The following is a 14,091-nucleotide window of genomic DNA, read 5'->3' as shown; positions in this document are numbered from 1 at the left end:
AGAAAGGAGGCAGTAATATAATATTTTTGTTACAAGGTTAAATCAAGTTACTTTAATGAGTCGATTATTTTCCGCAAAAACTTAAATGTCACCCGAATAATTCTGGAATTCAGGAGCATAGAAAAAGCAAAGACCACCTGAGTGAAAGCCAACCTGAACTTTAACATCTCACTTGAAAATTGCCAAAACATATTGTACACAACATCTATTTGTCTAAATATATTTCAATCCAGAGATATATTGCTGTCTAGATATTATATACTGGGCCAGGGAATAAATAATTCCTAACAACCCCAAAACCCTTATCTTAATCAAATCCGTTATAATGATGGAAGGCAGATTGAGGGGCAATGTTAGCAGCGGTGCTGAGTCTGTCTGCTTTGTGTAACTCCACACAAACCGGTTGAACAGGATGTGGCTGGGGAATGTAAAGATCAGGAGGGCTAGATTCTTGACTGCAAAGAACCAACCAGGACCCCCAATTTCGATGCCCCACCCTGCATTTCCATGCCAGACATCTTCCCATATGCTATATAGTGTGGTCAAGACCAAATAGACTGATATGGCTACTGTAACAGGGAAATACCTCTGCTTGTCCCCAAACCCAGCAACAAAATCCGAGTCCTGGTTGAGAAGCAGTAAAATAGGAGCCAAGAAGAATATTGCCTGATTTGATCCACCGGTGAGATTAACATTTAGGATCAGGCATATAGCAAAGCACATCACTGTAGCAACATTACCAACTGCAGGCATCCATGCCCCTTCAGCAGCCATCTTTTTAATTGTGAAGGTTGGCACAGCAGTCGCACGGCGTTGTTGCATGAACCTCATTCGTGGAGGGAAACCCACAGAATTGCTTTGACCAGATTGATTATGTCTAACCGAACCCCGCTCAAGAGTCTTTTCCCGTATAAGAGAAGCAAGTTCGTATTTTATTTCCAGAGCTATAAGCATAAAGATTGCAGCATACAGACCAAGAAGAGATGTCCTTGCCCCCTCAACAGCCAGTAGAGTTGTAAGCTTTCTGTCTTCCTCTCCTATTTCCCCAAATTCATTATCTCCAAGGAAGCTTTTAATTCTCACTTGACCTTCTAATAGGTAAGTCACTGGAAATAGAGCCACAAGAAGGGCAAACACCCATGGTAGGAGCTTTGTGCTGGAGGCAGATGGAAAATGGGTGAATATCACAAAAACAGATGCACAAACCATTGTTACAATGATGAGGGCATGAAGGACAGCAGCCTGAAGGAAAAATTCAGCAGATATGTAAACACCAAGAGCTATACCCATCGCAATAGAGTAAAATGCTCTCAACTCTACAATGTACTTAATGGGTATGATGGATGTCACAGCAGCTAAAGTGAGAAGAATTGCTGCTATAAGTAGCCAAGAGGGCCAAGTAGGTTTTGATGCCATGAAGCCATATATGGAAATATCATCAGCAGATTGGCGTGCAGCTTTGATTAGGTCAGATCGGTAAGTCCATGATAATGGAATTGGTGGCTGCATTAGGATAAACAGGAGACCTGTTGCCACCATGAGTACAAGGCATCTCTTTGCAGACTGCATAAGCAAGAGAAGGAAAGGGTATAATCAATAAGCTAACATTTTACATGAAAAAAGGGTGAAACATTATTTCCATACATTTGAAGCACAAATCAACCATCATTTCAAATTTATTTTCATGAATCCGCTAAGCTCAACAGCAACCATGTTATCCAGCTCAACAAGCATGCATCAAATAGCTTGATTTCCCTGCTCAGTTATTAATTAGAAGCTTGTTCTTTTAGAGCTTGAGGAGGAGAAGTATTGGAAGCATTACCGAGTTGTTAAACAACTCCTTTTCCGATTAAAATGAAACATGATTGTTTTGATGGACAATTACTTAAAAGGATATTTCATCACAAACAATAACTTAAAACAATAGATGGGAAAGAAACAGAAAAAGTATCCATACCATGACATGAGAGAAGTGCAGAGCAACTATAGGTAAACAAGCCAATCCTGTCAAAAGAATGCAAAAGCCCAGAAGTAAACCATCGGATGGAGGTCTACCATTCCACCATTGTAATGCTTCAAAAATTGTTTCACGGCAAAACCAAACTGATAACGCAACCACAGCACCATGTGCATAGCCTTGCCAGACTTTCATCTTTGATGCAGTTCGTGACTTATCCCTTCAAAGTTTAAAAAATGAACAAAAAACAACATTGCTGTCATCTGAATTTTACACACACTGAGAGAGAGAGAGAGAGAGAGAGAGAGATTAAGTGTCTACCTGTAAAGAAGCAATGGAGGTGAAATAGCCAATAAAAGGACAGCTGACACCCACACAACAGACTTTGATGTAATAAACAACATAGCCAGCTTTGAGGAATACAGACAAGTCAAAATCCAAACTGCCTTGGGTCCAATTCGGTTATCCACGGATAGTCTTCGCACAAGTGCAAAGCCAACCAATGTTGTCAGGATGACCATGTAGCTTGGATACATTACATCATCATCCAATCCATAATAGTATATGCTCGAGTAACTGAAAAACCGATTCTCAATATAGCATAGCAGCAATGCATGGCCAATCAAACCAACTTCAGTCAAAAATTGAAGTTTTGACGGAAGGAGGGCTAAACCTGGAACAGCCATGGCTAGGACAACATCCGCAACAATAAGTTTACAAAAGGATTTCAGAGACATGCCTGCCAACCATATATTTAGATCCCAGAAATTATGCAGCACAAACCACATGACCAACAAGCTCCCAAGCACAACAAAGGCAAAATATGATGGAAGGCTCTTCTTTGTAAAGAAACGAGCCAAATAAAAGCCAGCAACTGAAGGGAATGGAATGAACTGCAAAATAATGTACAAATACCACTAAAACTTCCAAATATTTAAATAAAACTAAACATGCAACATTATATGGCACATTGAACCTCATTTACCAGAAAACACAAATAAAACAATAAAAAATTTGCTTGCTCTTGGTTTCACATCACTAAACATGCTAGATGAACCTATGGTTCAAAAAAAAGGCCCCACAGATACTAGATGAATGATACCAGGTACATTCCATAGACCAAAGATGTCCTAGGAAGTCAACAATCTTCTTCCCTCAATTACATGCTGTTGCCAACAACCCTTGAGAGTCCTCTTTAGGCTTTAGCTACATTTGCTGTGTCTCCCAGAAATTTAACAGGCAAGCCAGTTGAGAACATTGTCAAAAGAAGCATAGGCATGATCTACAATGAATAGCTTACTCAACCACCTGACAGCCCTAGGCATGAAAAACACTTATACTGCTAATTCTAGGTGTGGATATTATACAATATGAAATCAAATGTGGTAATTAGCTCCTTTTCATTCTATATGGCTTAGTTAGCAACGATGTTACACAAACTTCGCACCATAGGTCTGTGGAATCCTGCCTTTTACCAGCTAGCAACAAGGATAGTAGCTAATTTTGCTCTGTAGCTAACCAAATGGGTAAAATCACTACCATAGATTGACATTCACTGTTGATACTGATGGCTAGTCCCAATTTAGTAGGTTCTTTCTAAATTTGACCAATAGTATTAATTTACATGTGCTTTCACAGGAAAAACAAACACAAGTATATGCACAGGATATATATTTTAAAAAGTAATTATGCACTATACAAAATTCCTAAAAAAATCCAGGCCCACATGGCTCATTTTGGGATCCAACATTGTCAAATTTTTCATTTTAAGATTCAACCTATTATTTTGTTCAGATTAAGATATAACCTTTAAATTTTATCCATTTAAGGAAAATCGATGACAAAAGTTAGCAAATACAATTAATAAAACTAGCAGTTACTAGATGAGGGTCATCTTTATCAAATGCAACTTTGAATCCCTTAATTCTATTGATTGTATCTCTTATCATCAATTTTCATTAATGGATAAAATTGAAAAGGTTGAACACTAACTTGAACGAAATAATAGGTTGAATCCTGAAACAAAAAATTTGGCAAACATTAAATCCTAATATAAGCATTTAGCCAAATTCCGGTAGAATGAATTTACTGAGTTTTAACTATATTATCTTCTCATGCAGAGATAAAGTTCTACAACACAGTTCCTTAACTTCTACAAGCAAGTGTAAACTCAGTGTACTAGCTTAAATTTCCAAAAACTATGTAATTTTTCAGCTTCGTTAGCTAGTCTAAGTACATTTTAGGAGACATACAGAAGGAAACATGGGCCAGTGGGAAAAACAAAGCAAGAAAGATAACCTAGCAATGACAAAGTGGCCACTGAAATAAAAACACAAAATAATTACCATATCTCATGATTGGGTAGAGAACAGTCATCAAGTATATTCATTTCAAATAGGTAAAGAAGGAAACAAACATACCAGCACTGGAAATCCAACCACAATCGCCCCTGCAGCACTGACAACAACAGCCAAAGAAGTGAAGGCCAAAGAGCTAAATGCATCGGAAATCATTCCCAGCGCATAAGCACCAGCTCCAGCAGCCCCTCCAAGCATGGTAGTGGTCACAAGAAGATAATTTATTGGTGGTGGTACCTGAATGTACCTCCCAAACGAATGAAACACAACTCTAATCTCAAGGCAAATCACAACAACAACCAATGCAATTGCACCATTGACCAACTGTATGCTACGCAGCTGGTGGGCATTTTTGGTGAGCCACCACAATGCCCCTCTTGTTGAAGCATATAATTGAAATAAGAAAGGAATAAAGAAAAGAAGAAACAAATCACTGACAGAAGCAGCCGAGGAGAACATCACCGAGTAATGGGAAGCGATATGAAAAATGAGAGGAAAAAACAGTAAATTCAAAGTATGGAGACAACTCTCGAGTGGACCAAGAATCAAATTATCATCAGGAACTTCTCCACCGTGGTACTTAACTTCTTGTTTCGTTTTGAAAGAAGACACCCTAGGAATCGTGAAAACCCAATAGAAAACGCAATTGAAAGCCATTAGATAGTAAGAGGCATTGTTCATACCTACGGCGGAGATTGTAGCCCAAGTGAAGATTGAGGAAGCGGCGAAAGGAACGCAGGCAAAGAGGAGCCGCTCCAAAGCGAGAACAATCGAAGGGTTTTCGATTTGAATCCACTTGAACTGAAGCGAAGCCCAGATGCCAATGAGGAAGTTGGTTTGGGCGCAAAGAAAAGCGGCGAGAATAGAGAGAGGAGCGGAATTGAAAGAGTAGTAAAGAGAAGCGCTGAAGAAGAAAGCAATCTGAGCGGCGAGGAGAGAAAACCAAACACCGAAGAAAGCGCCGGATTTGAAGTTGAGCGAATCGATGATGTAAGCGATCATGAGTCCTAGGGTTAGGGTTGCTACGACGGGGGTTCCGCCGAGGTCGAGGAGGAAGGCGGCGCATGGGACGAGAGTAATGGCTAGACGGGCGTTGTGGGCGAAAGAGGAAGGGGAGAATCGGGAGTTCTTGAGAGATCGAGAGGAAGAAGAAGGAGAGGATAAGTTGGAGCTGAAATTGGAGTTAGGGTTGGGGTCGGGTGAGGAGGAGGAAGGGGAAGAAGCATTGTTGAAGGAAGAGAAAGAAGGGGCGCTTATCGACGATGAGATGTAGGGTCGGAAGGAGCGGGGTTGGAGCTCCGGCGGCATCATTTTCGCCGGAATTGGAGGGGGAAGATCGAGTGTGGTCTGAGAGTAGGCTGCCTTACGGGCTGACTGAAGAAAATGGAGCGGAAAGGAGAGAGAGAGATCACACCACTTGACGCTCCGCACTGGTTTTTTGTTTTTAGTTGATGGGCGAAATGACGTGTTTGGAGGAATGTGTACCGTTGGATAATGAATTGGTTTCGTACAAGGCTTAGGCTCAGCACTTGGCACTAAGGCAGCATCCCTCGACCCCGGGCGTGCAATTGTGAATTCTAACCGGACAACATTTTACTTGCTGGTAGGCGTACTACACCAAAATAAGAAACTCAGTAAGCATTTCAAAGTAAGGGCATGTTTGTTTGGGAGAATAGAATTTCTCTTCTATTTTTATTTTTGAGATAAAGTTATATTTACGTTTTGATATGAGATAAGTGAGGGCACATTTATTGTAATGTGTCTAATTAAATTATATTATAGTGTTTATTTTATAACAAATTACTGCAATGTAAGATTGCAATGTAATCACATTACAGCCAAAGGATGTAATGTGATTGCAGTCCAAAATCAATGCAATGTTATTAAAAATATTTTTACCTTTCAACTTTATTACTTTGTTAAAAATATTTTGTAATATTATAATTAAATAAAAAATATTAAAATAAAATATAAAATATAAGAATTAGAAATTAAAATAAAACAAAATATAAAAAATTAAAATTTATATAATATAGGTAAAAGAAATTAAAATAAATATATAATATAAAAATTATATTAAAGAAATGAAAATAAAATATATAATATTATAATAAAAAATAAAAATAAAATATATGACATTAAAAATATATTTAAGAGATGATATTATATAAAAATTAACAATAAAAATACAAGTATATTAAACTTGTATTTTAATAAATAGGAGTAATTTTAAAAATTAACATTATATTCTCAACAAAATATTTGTAAGCTAAACGCTATAATATTATCTTTCCTGCATTTTAATCATTATTTTATTTGTGTACCAAACATTATAATGTTATTTTCCCTACAATCGCATTGTTTGCAATCACATTACTTGTAATCACATTATCCGTAATCACATTACATTGTAAAGTACTAAACGTCACATTGGTTCAATAGAATAGCTATTTTTTGAAATAACCATTTCAAGAAAAGTCCTCCTTCGTAATGGCTATTTCAAATTGTTGAAAATTAAAAAAAAAATTATTAGACAAATATACTCTTTTATAATTTTAAAAATTATTTTATAAAAAATACTAAACTTATTTTTTCTCTCTCTTCCTCACTCCTTCTCTCTCTAAAGCACAAAAGACACAAATTTTTACTTCATCTTTAAAAAAAAGAAATAAAAATATTTAAATATTATTTAATATATTAATATTATTTAACTATAATAAATATTTTAAAGAAAATTATTTAATATTATTAGTTGACTATAATAAATGTAATAAAGAATATTATTTAGTATTATTTAAATTTAATGAAGAATATTTTGTCTTTAAATATTAAATATTATTTAATTATAATAAAAAGTTTAATTATCTTCTAATACAAAATATTATTAAATTATAATAAAAAAATATTTGTATTTTGATGAAAATATTATTTAATTATAGTAAAAGTTATTTTGATTTTATTACTTAGAATGTTTTTATCTTTTAACAAAATAGATTCTTTAATTTTAATAAAGAGTATTTTTTTCTCATCATAGTATTTTTGTTTTTAATTAAAAAATCTTTAAATTTTAATAAAATGTATTTTTATCATTTTTTTTATTATTTTTTAACTATTCTTAAAATTATTTCTACCAACCAAACAATGGAATAAGTAATAATAGTAATTTCTATTTCATTCCATTCTCATGAACTAATTTATATAATAGTTATTTTTCTCGTATTCTATTCTCTTAGAATGACTATTCTATTCCCATTTTATTCCATTCAATGAACCAAGCATGCTGTCATTGGTTTATAAATTTTTTAAAAAGATTGTAGTATTTTTATTGAAAAGAAAAAATAATTCAAATATTAGTTACAATTTTGTTTACCTAGAATTACTTTTCTTTATAATTTTAGGTGAGGAAAAAGATTCAAACTTTAAATTTTTAAGCTATTGTGAACATTTAATATGTTTTTTATGTAATGGGGTGCAAATAAATACAAAAAAAAAAAAAGAATGCTTCCCAATTGTAAAAAATAAAAGAATTTTTATTAGATAAGACATAGTATTCGAATAAACTCTGGAACTTCACTCAAAATGAAAATCAACACTCCATCCTCTATTACATGAAATTAATGTTACAAAGTTTTATTCATTTGTAATCATAACTATTAAACTTGAAAATGAGTTATAACGAGGCAATAATTCTTTTGTTGGTAATGAAAAATATATTATTTAAATAAAAATATATGAGCTGAACAAAATTTTAAGATTTTAAGTATGGAATTAGGAAAATATTTTAATGGTTTAAAGATTTTTTTATAAGAAATTATTTTAAGATTTTTATTTTGTCAAGTTAAAAATGAAAATTTTGGCCTATCTCATGAGATAGGCGTGAGATTTTTTTTGTTGATGGCTCAAAAAAAAATATTTAAGATCTCATGGGGTTTCTTAATGACTCAAATCTAGTCCGCCATCAACAATCACAAAAGGTAACAAGGAGGAGTCAAACTTTGTCTTTCTTTACTAGTTACGATAAGATCAATTACTGCTTCATGCCATTGTTACTTCAGTTTCAGAGCTCTTAATCCCTTTATCGTCTCATCCAAAACTTCTTTTGAGGCATGGCAAAAACTTTGACGACTTTATTCTAATTGCTCTCAATCCAAAGTAATGACGTTGAAGGATAAGCTTCATGCTCCAAAGGACAACAAATTTGTTACAGAATATATGCAAAATCTCGAAACTATTACAAACGAACTTGCGTTAATTGGGTTGTTGATATCTAATGATGATCTGTTCTTCATGTGCTGAATGGTGTAGGTTCAAAGCATTGTGAAATCTTTACTATTGTTCGGGGCTCATGAAACCATTATCTCCATTAAAGAGCTTTTTGATAAGCTTATAGAATATAAAGATTATCTTAAACAAGAGGAAAATTGTTTTGCATTCATTACTGCAAATGTTGGATCTTATTCTTATAATTCAAATCAAGGAGGACGTTCTAGCTTTAAAAATTGCTATCAACAAGGGCAAAATAATTACAACAAAGGTAACATCAAAGCTCTATTTCAAACTCAACCTTAATATCATCAGATAGGTAACTATTCAAACTATTACAAGGGCAATAGCAATAACAATTCTTAGTAGCAACAATTGTTTTGCTCATTGCAGCAACAATCACAGCCCTTCAAGTTCTTCGGTCAATAATTATGTAATCAATCTGGGCATGTTGCTAAAAAGTATTCTTGATTTTAAGCCTTGCACTCAAAGGATCCTATAGTGTAAAATTTTACTACTGCTCTTCAAACTCAGTCATCTAAGTGGTTAGTTGACACAAGTGCATCCCATCATGTTATGAGTGACTTGAATAATCTTTAAATTTAGTCAGACTATAATGGTACTAATGAAATTATTATTGGAGATGGTTTAGGTTTGGCAATTACCTATATAGGAATCACCACTTTACATACTTCATTGAGAAATTTTTCTTTTTCTAATATTTTATGTGTTCCTTCAATTCATAAAAATCTACATTGTCAATTTTGTAAAACAAATAGCACCTTTATTGAATTTTTTTTCCTCATTGTTTCTTGTAAAGGATTTACGCACAAGAGCATTACTTGTCAAAAGCTTCAACAAGCAAAGGGTGTATGAATGGCCACAATCAACTGTAATCTCTACGTTTATGTTGCAACCCATGGTTCAGATTGGTGTTAAAACTTCTCAAGTAAATTAGCACAATCACTTAGAACATCTATCTTCTCATATCTTTGATTCTTTACTTAAATCATGTTCTTCACCTTTTGACATCAACTAACCTAAATCCTTTATCTATCATTCTTGTGCTTGTAATAAAAGCCATAGGCTCCTTTTCAATGATTTGTTTCTAACTAGTAAATGACCTCTTGAATTAATTTATTCTGATGTTTGAGGATCAACTATAATGCTTTCATCCGATGGTTTCTAATATTTTTTAATTTTTGCCAATCATTTCACTTATTATACATGATTATTTCCTATGCAATGCAAGTCTCATCCATTTACTGTGTTCCCAAATTTCAAAAGTGTTGTTGAAAAGTTTTGTAACACTTCAATTGTATCTATTTATACAGATGAGGAAAGTGAATATACAAAATTACTTCCGATTTTCCACACTTTTGGTATCTCACATCTTTAAACTTTTTCTCACACCCCCCAACATAATGGAATGGTTGAGAGAAAACATTATCACATTGTTGAAACATGGCTTACACTTCTTCACCATGCTTCAATGCCTTTATCATTTTGGACATTTGCCTTTAAAACTATCATGCACTTAATTAATCGCATTCTTACTCCAGTTTTGAATTTAGTTTCTCTTTTGCAAGCTTTATTTGGTAAATCACTTAACGACAATAAGCTTCACACCTTTGGTTGCTCATGTTATCCTCGGATATGTCTTTATAATACAAACAAAATGCAATCAAAGTCAACAGAGTGCCTTTGTTGGGTATTCCTTACATCAAAGTGCTTATCTTTGTTATGATCATGTTTTTTATAAGACTTATGTATCTCGACATGTTGTTTTTTTTTTTTATGAAAACAGGTTTCCTTACAAGCACTTGAATAATACTTTTTCACGTTTTTAGCCATCCATTACTAGTTCATAGGTATCTATTACCATGTATCCTCCCAAATTTTCTATGCCATTTACAAGTTCAAGCCCCTAATCTTTCTTTAAGTTTTGCACAAGACCAAGTATGCATGCCATCCATTGATTTTTTTTTTTTGCTTTGATTTCAAATGTTTCTGCCTTGATAGGTGCAACTCCTCTTGCGATCTCTACTTCTTCATTAGATCTTATCTTTTCTCTTTTATTCCACCTGAAATATCACATGCGTCTACTTTTTCACCTTTGTAGCCTACTTCCACTGCCACTCTTACTCGAAGTCATCCTATGACAACAAGATCCCAAAATAATAATTTTAAATCAAATCCAAAATATGCTAGCCTTACCACTAAGCATCCAATTTCACTATTACTTGAACCATCTTCCATGTCTCAGGCTCTGCAAGATCCTAACTAGTGCAAAGCAATGTCTAACAAGTTTAATGCTCTCATTTGGAATGGCACTTGGGAATTAGTATCTTGTCATTCCAACCAAAACAGTATTGGTTGCGAATGGGTGTTTTGCACCAAAAAGCACCCTGATGGTAGTATTGAACGGTATAAAGCTTGCTTAGTTGCTCAAGGGTTTTACCAAGGATCTAGTGTGGCCTTCATTAAGACTTTCATTTTTATTTGTTAAGCTTGCAACAATTCGAATCATCTTTACTATTGCTTTATCTCAAGGATGGCAACTTCGATAAATAGATGTAAATAACGCTTTTTTGGCATGTGACATTATTTGAGGATGTTTTCATGACCCAACGTCCTAGTTTTGTGTGAGACTCTGTCAAGCTCGATTAAAAGACGATATTGTACCAAGTGGTATAACTAAGTTAAATCGAGCCTTAAACTAGTTCAAATAGAAATTCTAAGAGGAATTTGAAAATTTTGAAACCCACAAAATGACTTAGAATAGTGATTCGGAGTTCAAGGTTCAGTTTAGAGTCCATCAGGAAAATTGACCGATTAGGGATAAAACGGTCATTTTACTATTTGATGATTAAATGGAGATTTCTAGCCAAGATTTGATCACATTTGACCCAGAGTAATTATATGAAATATAATTATGATTATTGGAGTATAAAATGATGTTTAGCAGTGAAAAAATTATGATTCCTGGTATTTTTGGAGCACAAGGGCAAAATGGTAATTTTGCCACTAGATGACTAAACGAAAATTTTTATAAAATGAGTTTTTTGTCCCATTTGGTTAATATTGATCAATGTTAGTGTTATTTGAGGTTGAAAAGTAGAAATAATTTGATTCCGATACATTTCGGAGTATAGGGGCAAAATCGTAATTTTTTCGCCCCGATGGCAAATCGGTAAATTTTTCGCCCCAGCACTTGTCAAGGCCAAGGGATTTTATTCATCCTATAAATGGATGAACATGAGAAATGTGTGGTGGAGAGAGATTGCTTAATGGCTAAGTATGACACATGGACCAATGGAATGGTGACATGTGTCAAAATCTCATCAATTCATTATTTTCTTTATAAAAGGCATAAAAATCAGTCCATTTCTCCCATATTGATCAGCCAAACCAGAAGAGAAGAGAAACCAAGGAAGAACAAGCCCTAGGTGGGAAAAATCAAAGAGAAAGTGTTGGAATTCAAGGAAACAAGTTAGGTAAGTTCAAATTTCTTTAATTCTCCTTGATACCTAGCTTACCCATGCTTTTGTTTTTGATTTCCATGGTTGAATATTGAGTTATCATGATGAATTCAATTCTGAAAAATGGGTATGGAAGAGGAATTATTGTTGAAATAATTTGATTTTAGACTATGTTAGTGTTTAGGGATAGTTAAGCATGGTTATGAACAAAAACACAAAAGAAATATTCAATTTCTCTAGGGTTCCTTGTTGGTCGAACCATGTGGGCTGAATATCAATGGGGGATTGTTTTTATTTCAAGGAAAATGGCTTGAAAAATGATAAATTAAGGTATTAGAGGAGAAATGGATTTATTTGGAGTGAAATTGGACGCATTAGCCAATTTATCGGATGAAAAATTGACTTAGACCAATACCGGGTCTAGATGGCTACCCGTGCATTTTTCATTTCATATCATATATATATAGAGCCTGAAATAGCTTATGACTGTTCGACACAATTTAATTGGAATATGTGTCATGGATTATGGCTAGGTGGTGAGCCATTGGATACCGGGTAAAGGACTGTACCCGCGGACTGAAAATAAGAGTATTTCCACTCCTAATACCGGTGAGTGGACTTGCATTTCAAACTTGTTTTGGGGAATATGAAAGATTCTATCCAACTTGTCTTAGAAAATATACCTTGGGAACAAGCTTTTAGTAAAATGATTTTATATTGTGAAAATGTGCTATACAATGGTTTATGTGTTATCACAATAAGATAAAATGCATGATATGCATTAGATGCTTCTTTGCATGTTGATTTGGACCCGACTATGTGCGAGTAGGAGTGCACATAAGCCGTTGCTGACCCAGCTATGTGCGAATAGGAGTGCACATAAGTCGTTGCTGACCCGGCTATGTGCGAGTGGGAGTGCACATAAGCCGTTGCTGACCCGGCTATATGAGAGTGGGAGTACGCATAAGCCGTCGCATATGATCTGTGGCGAAGTATGACTCTCCGTCCAAGAGCTTGGAAGAGGAGGGAAGGGACTGCTCCGTTGTTTCGTGATCTGGAGTGAAATGCACCTCTTGCCGAGTGTTCTGATGGGTACCATGTTATGCCACCGTGCCCTTTGAGGATGTCGCATATGATCTGTGGCTAAGTATGACTCTCCGCCCAAGAGCTTGGAAGAGGAAGGAAGGGACTGCTCCGTTGCTTCGTGATCCGGAGTGAAGTGCACCTCTTGCCGAGTGCTTTGATGGGTACCATGTTATGCCACCGTGCCCTTCGGGGATGGACCGTTGCTGACCTGGCTATGTGCGAGTAGGAGTGCACATAAGCCGTTGCTAAATCGACTATGTGCGAGTAGGAGTGCACATAAGCCGTTGCTGACCCAGCTATGTGCGAGTAGGAGTGTACATAAGCTGTTGCTGACCAGACTATGTGCGAGTGGGAGTGCACATAAGCCGTTGCGGACCCGGCTATGTACGAGTATGAGTACACATAAGCCGTTGCTGACCCGACTATGTGCGAGTGGGAGTACGCATAAGCCGTTGCATATGAGATGATGATGATGATGGGATGGTGTGCATGTTGATGATGGGTATATGGTTGTAAATGCAAATATGTAAGCATTTGTTTTGTTGAAATTTGGAAGTTTACATGTGTTACATGTTTCTACTGTTATTTTAGCAGGATGACTTGTTTTAAGGGAAAAAAGAGACTTTTTCCTTGATGTTCTAGTTCTCGCTGCAGCGAGAATGAAGTTCGCTACAGCGAGAAACTTTTTGTCCATTTTGCTAACTTGTGGGTTTTTGGCATATTTCTCATTTCTTTGGTACCATAGTTGAGCATGGATTTTTGTAAAGTGATTTACTCATGTGGGGTTTACATGAGGGGTTTAAAGGAGCTAAAACAATTACATGGTTTTGAGAAAACGAATGCATCATGATTTTGATAAACATTCCTTATGGTATGCTTGTTCCCTTCTTGTTCACTCACTGAGTATTATACTCACGTTTTATAAAAATTCACGTTTTATAAAAAT

General features: G+C 35.2%; 1 protein-coding gene across 1 annotated transcript; it reads right to left on the bottom strand.

Moving 5' to 3' along the window:
• Positions 1-154: 154 nt before the first annotated feature.
• NEF1 (no exine formation 1) lies at positions 155-5,855 on the bottom strand. The gene is made up of 4 exons (XM_018115868.2): positions 4,378-5,855; positions 2,279-2,850; positions 1,958-2,177; positions 155-1,563 (listed from the first exon to the last, which is right to left on the bottom strand). The coding sequence occupies exons 1-4, from the start codon at positions 5,623-5,625 to the stop codon at positions 214-216; spliced, it is 3,390 nt and encodes a 1,129-aa protein (XP_017971357.1). The 5' UTR covers positions 5,626-5,855; the 3' UTR covers positions 155-213.
• Between the last annotated feature and the right edge of the window lie 8,236 nt (positions 5,856-14,091).

This window comes from Theobroma cacao, chromosome 2, assembly GCF_053813885.1.
Source record: "Theobroma cacao isolate CCN51 chromosome 2, ASM5381388v1, whole genome shotgun sequence".
In the NCBI taxonomy this organism is placed as follows: Eukaryota; Viridiplantae; Streptophyta; class Magnoliopsida; order Malvales; family Malvaceae; genus Theobroma; species Theobroma cacao.
The sequence above is the reverse complement of the archived record's forward strand: the minus strand, read 5'-3'. Positions and strand labels throughout refer to the sequence as shown.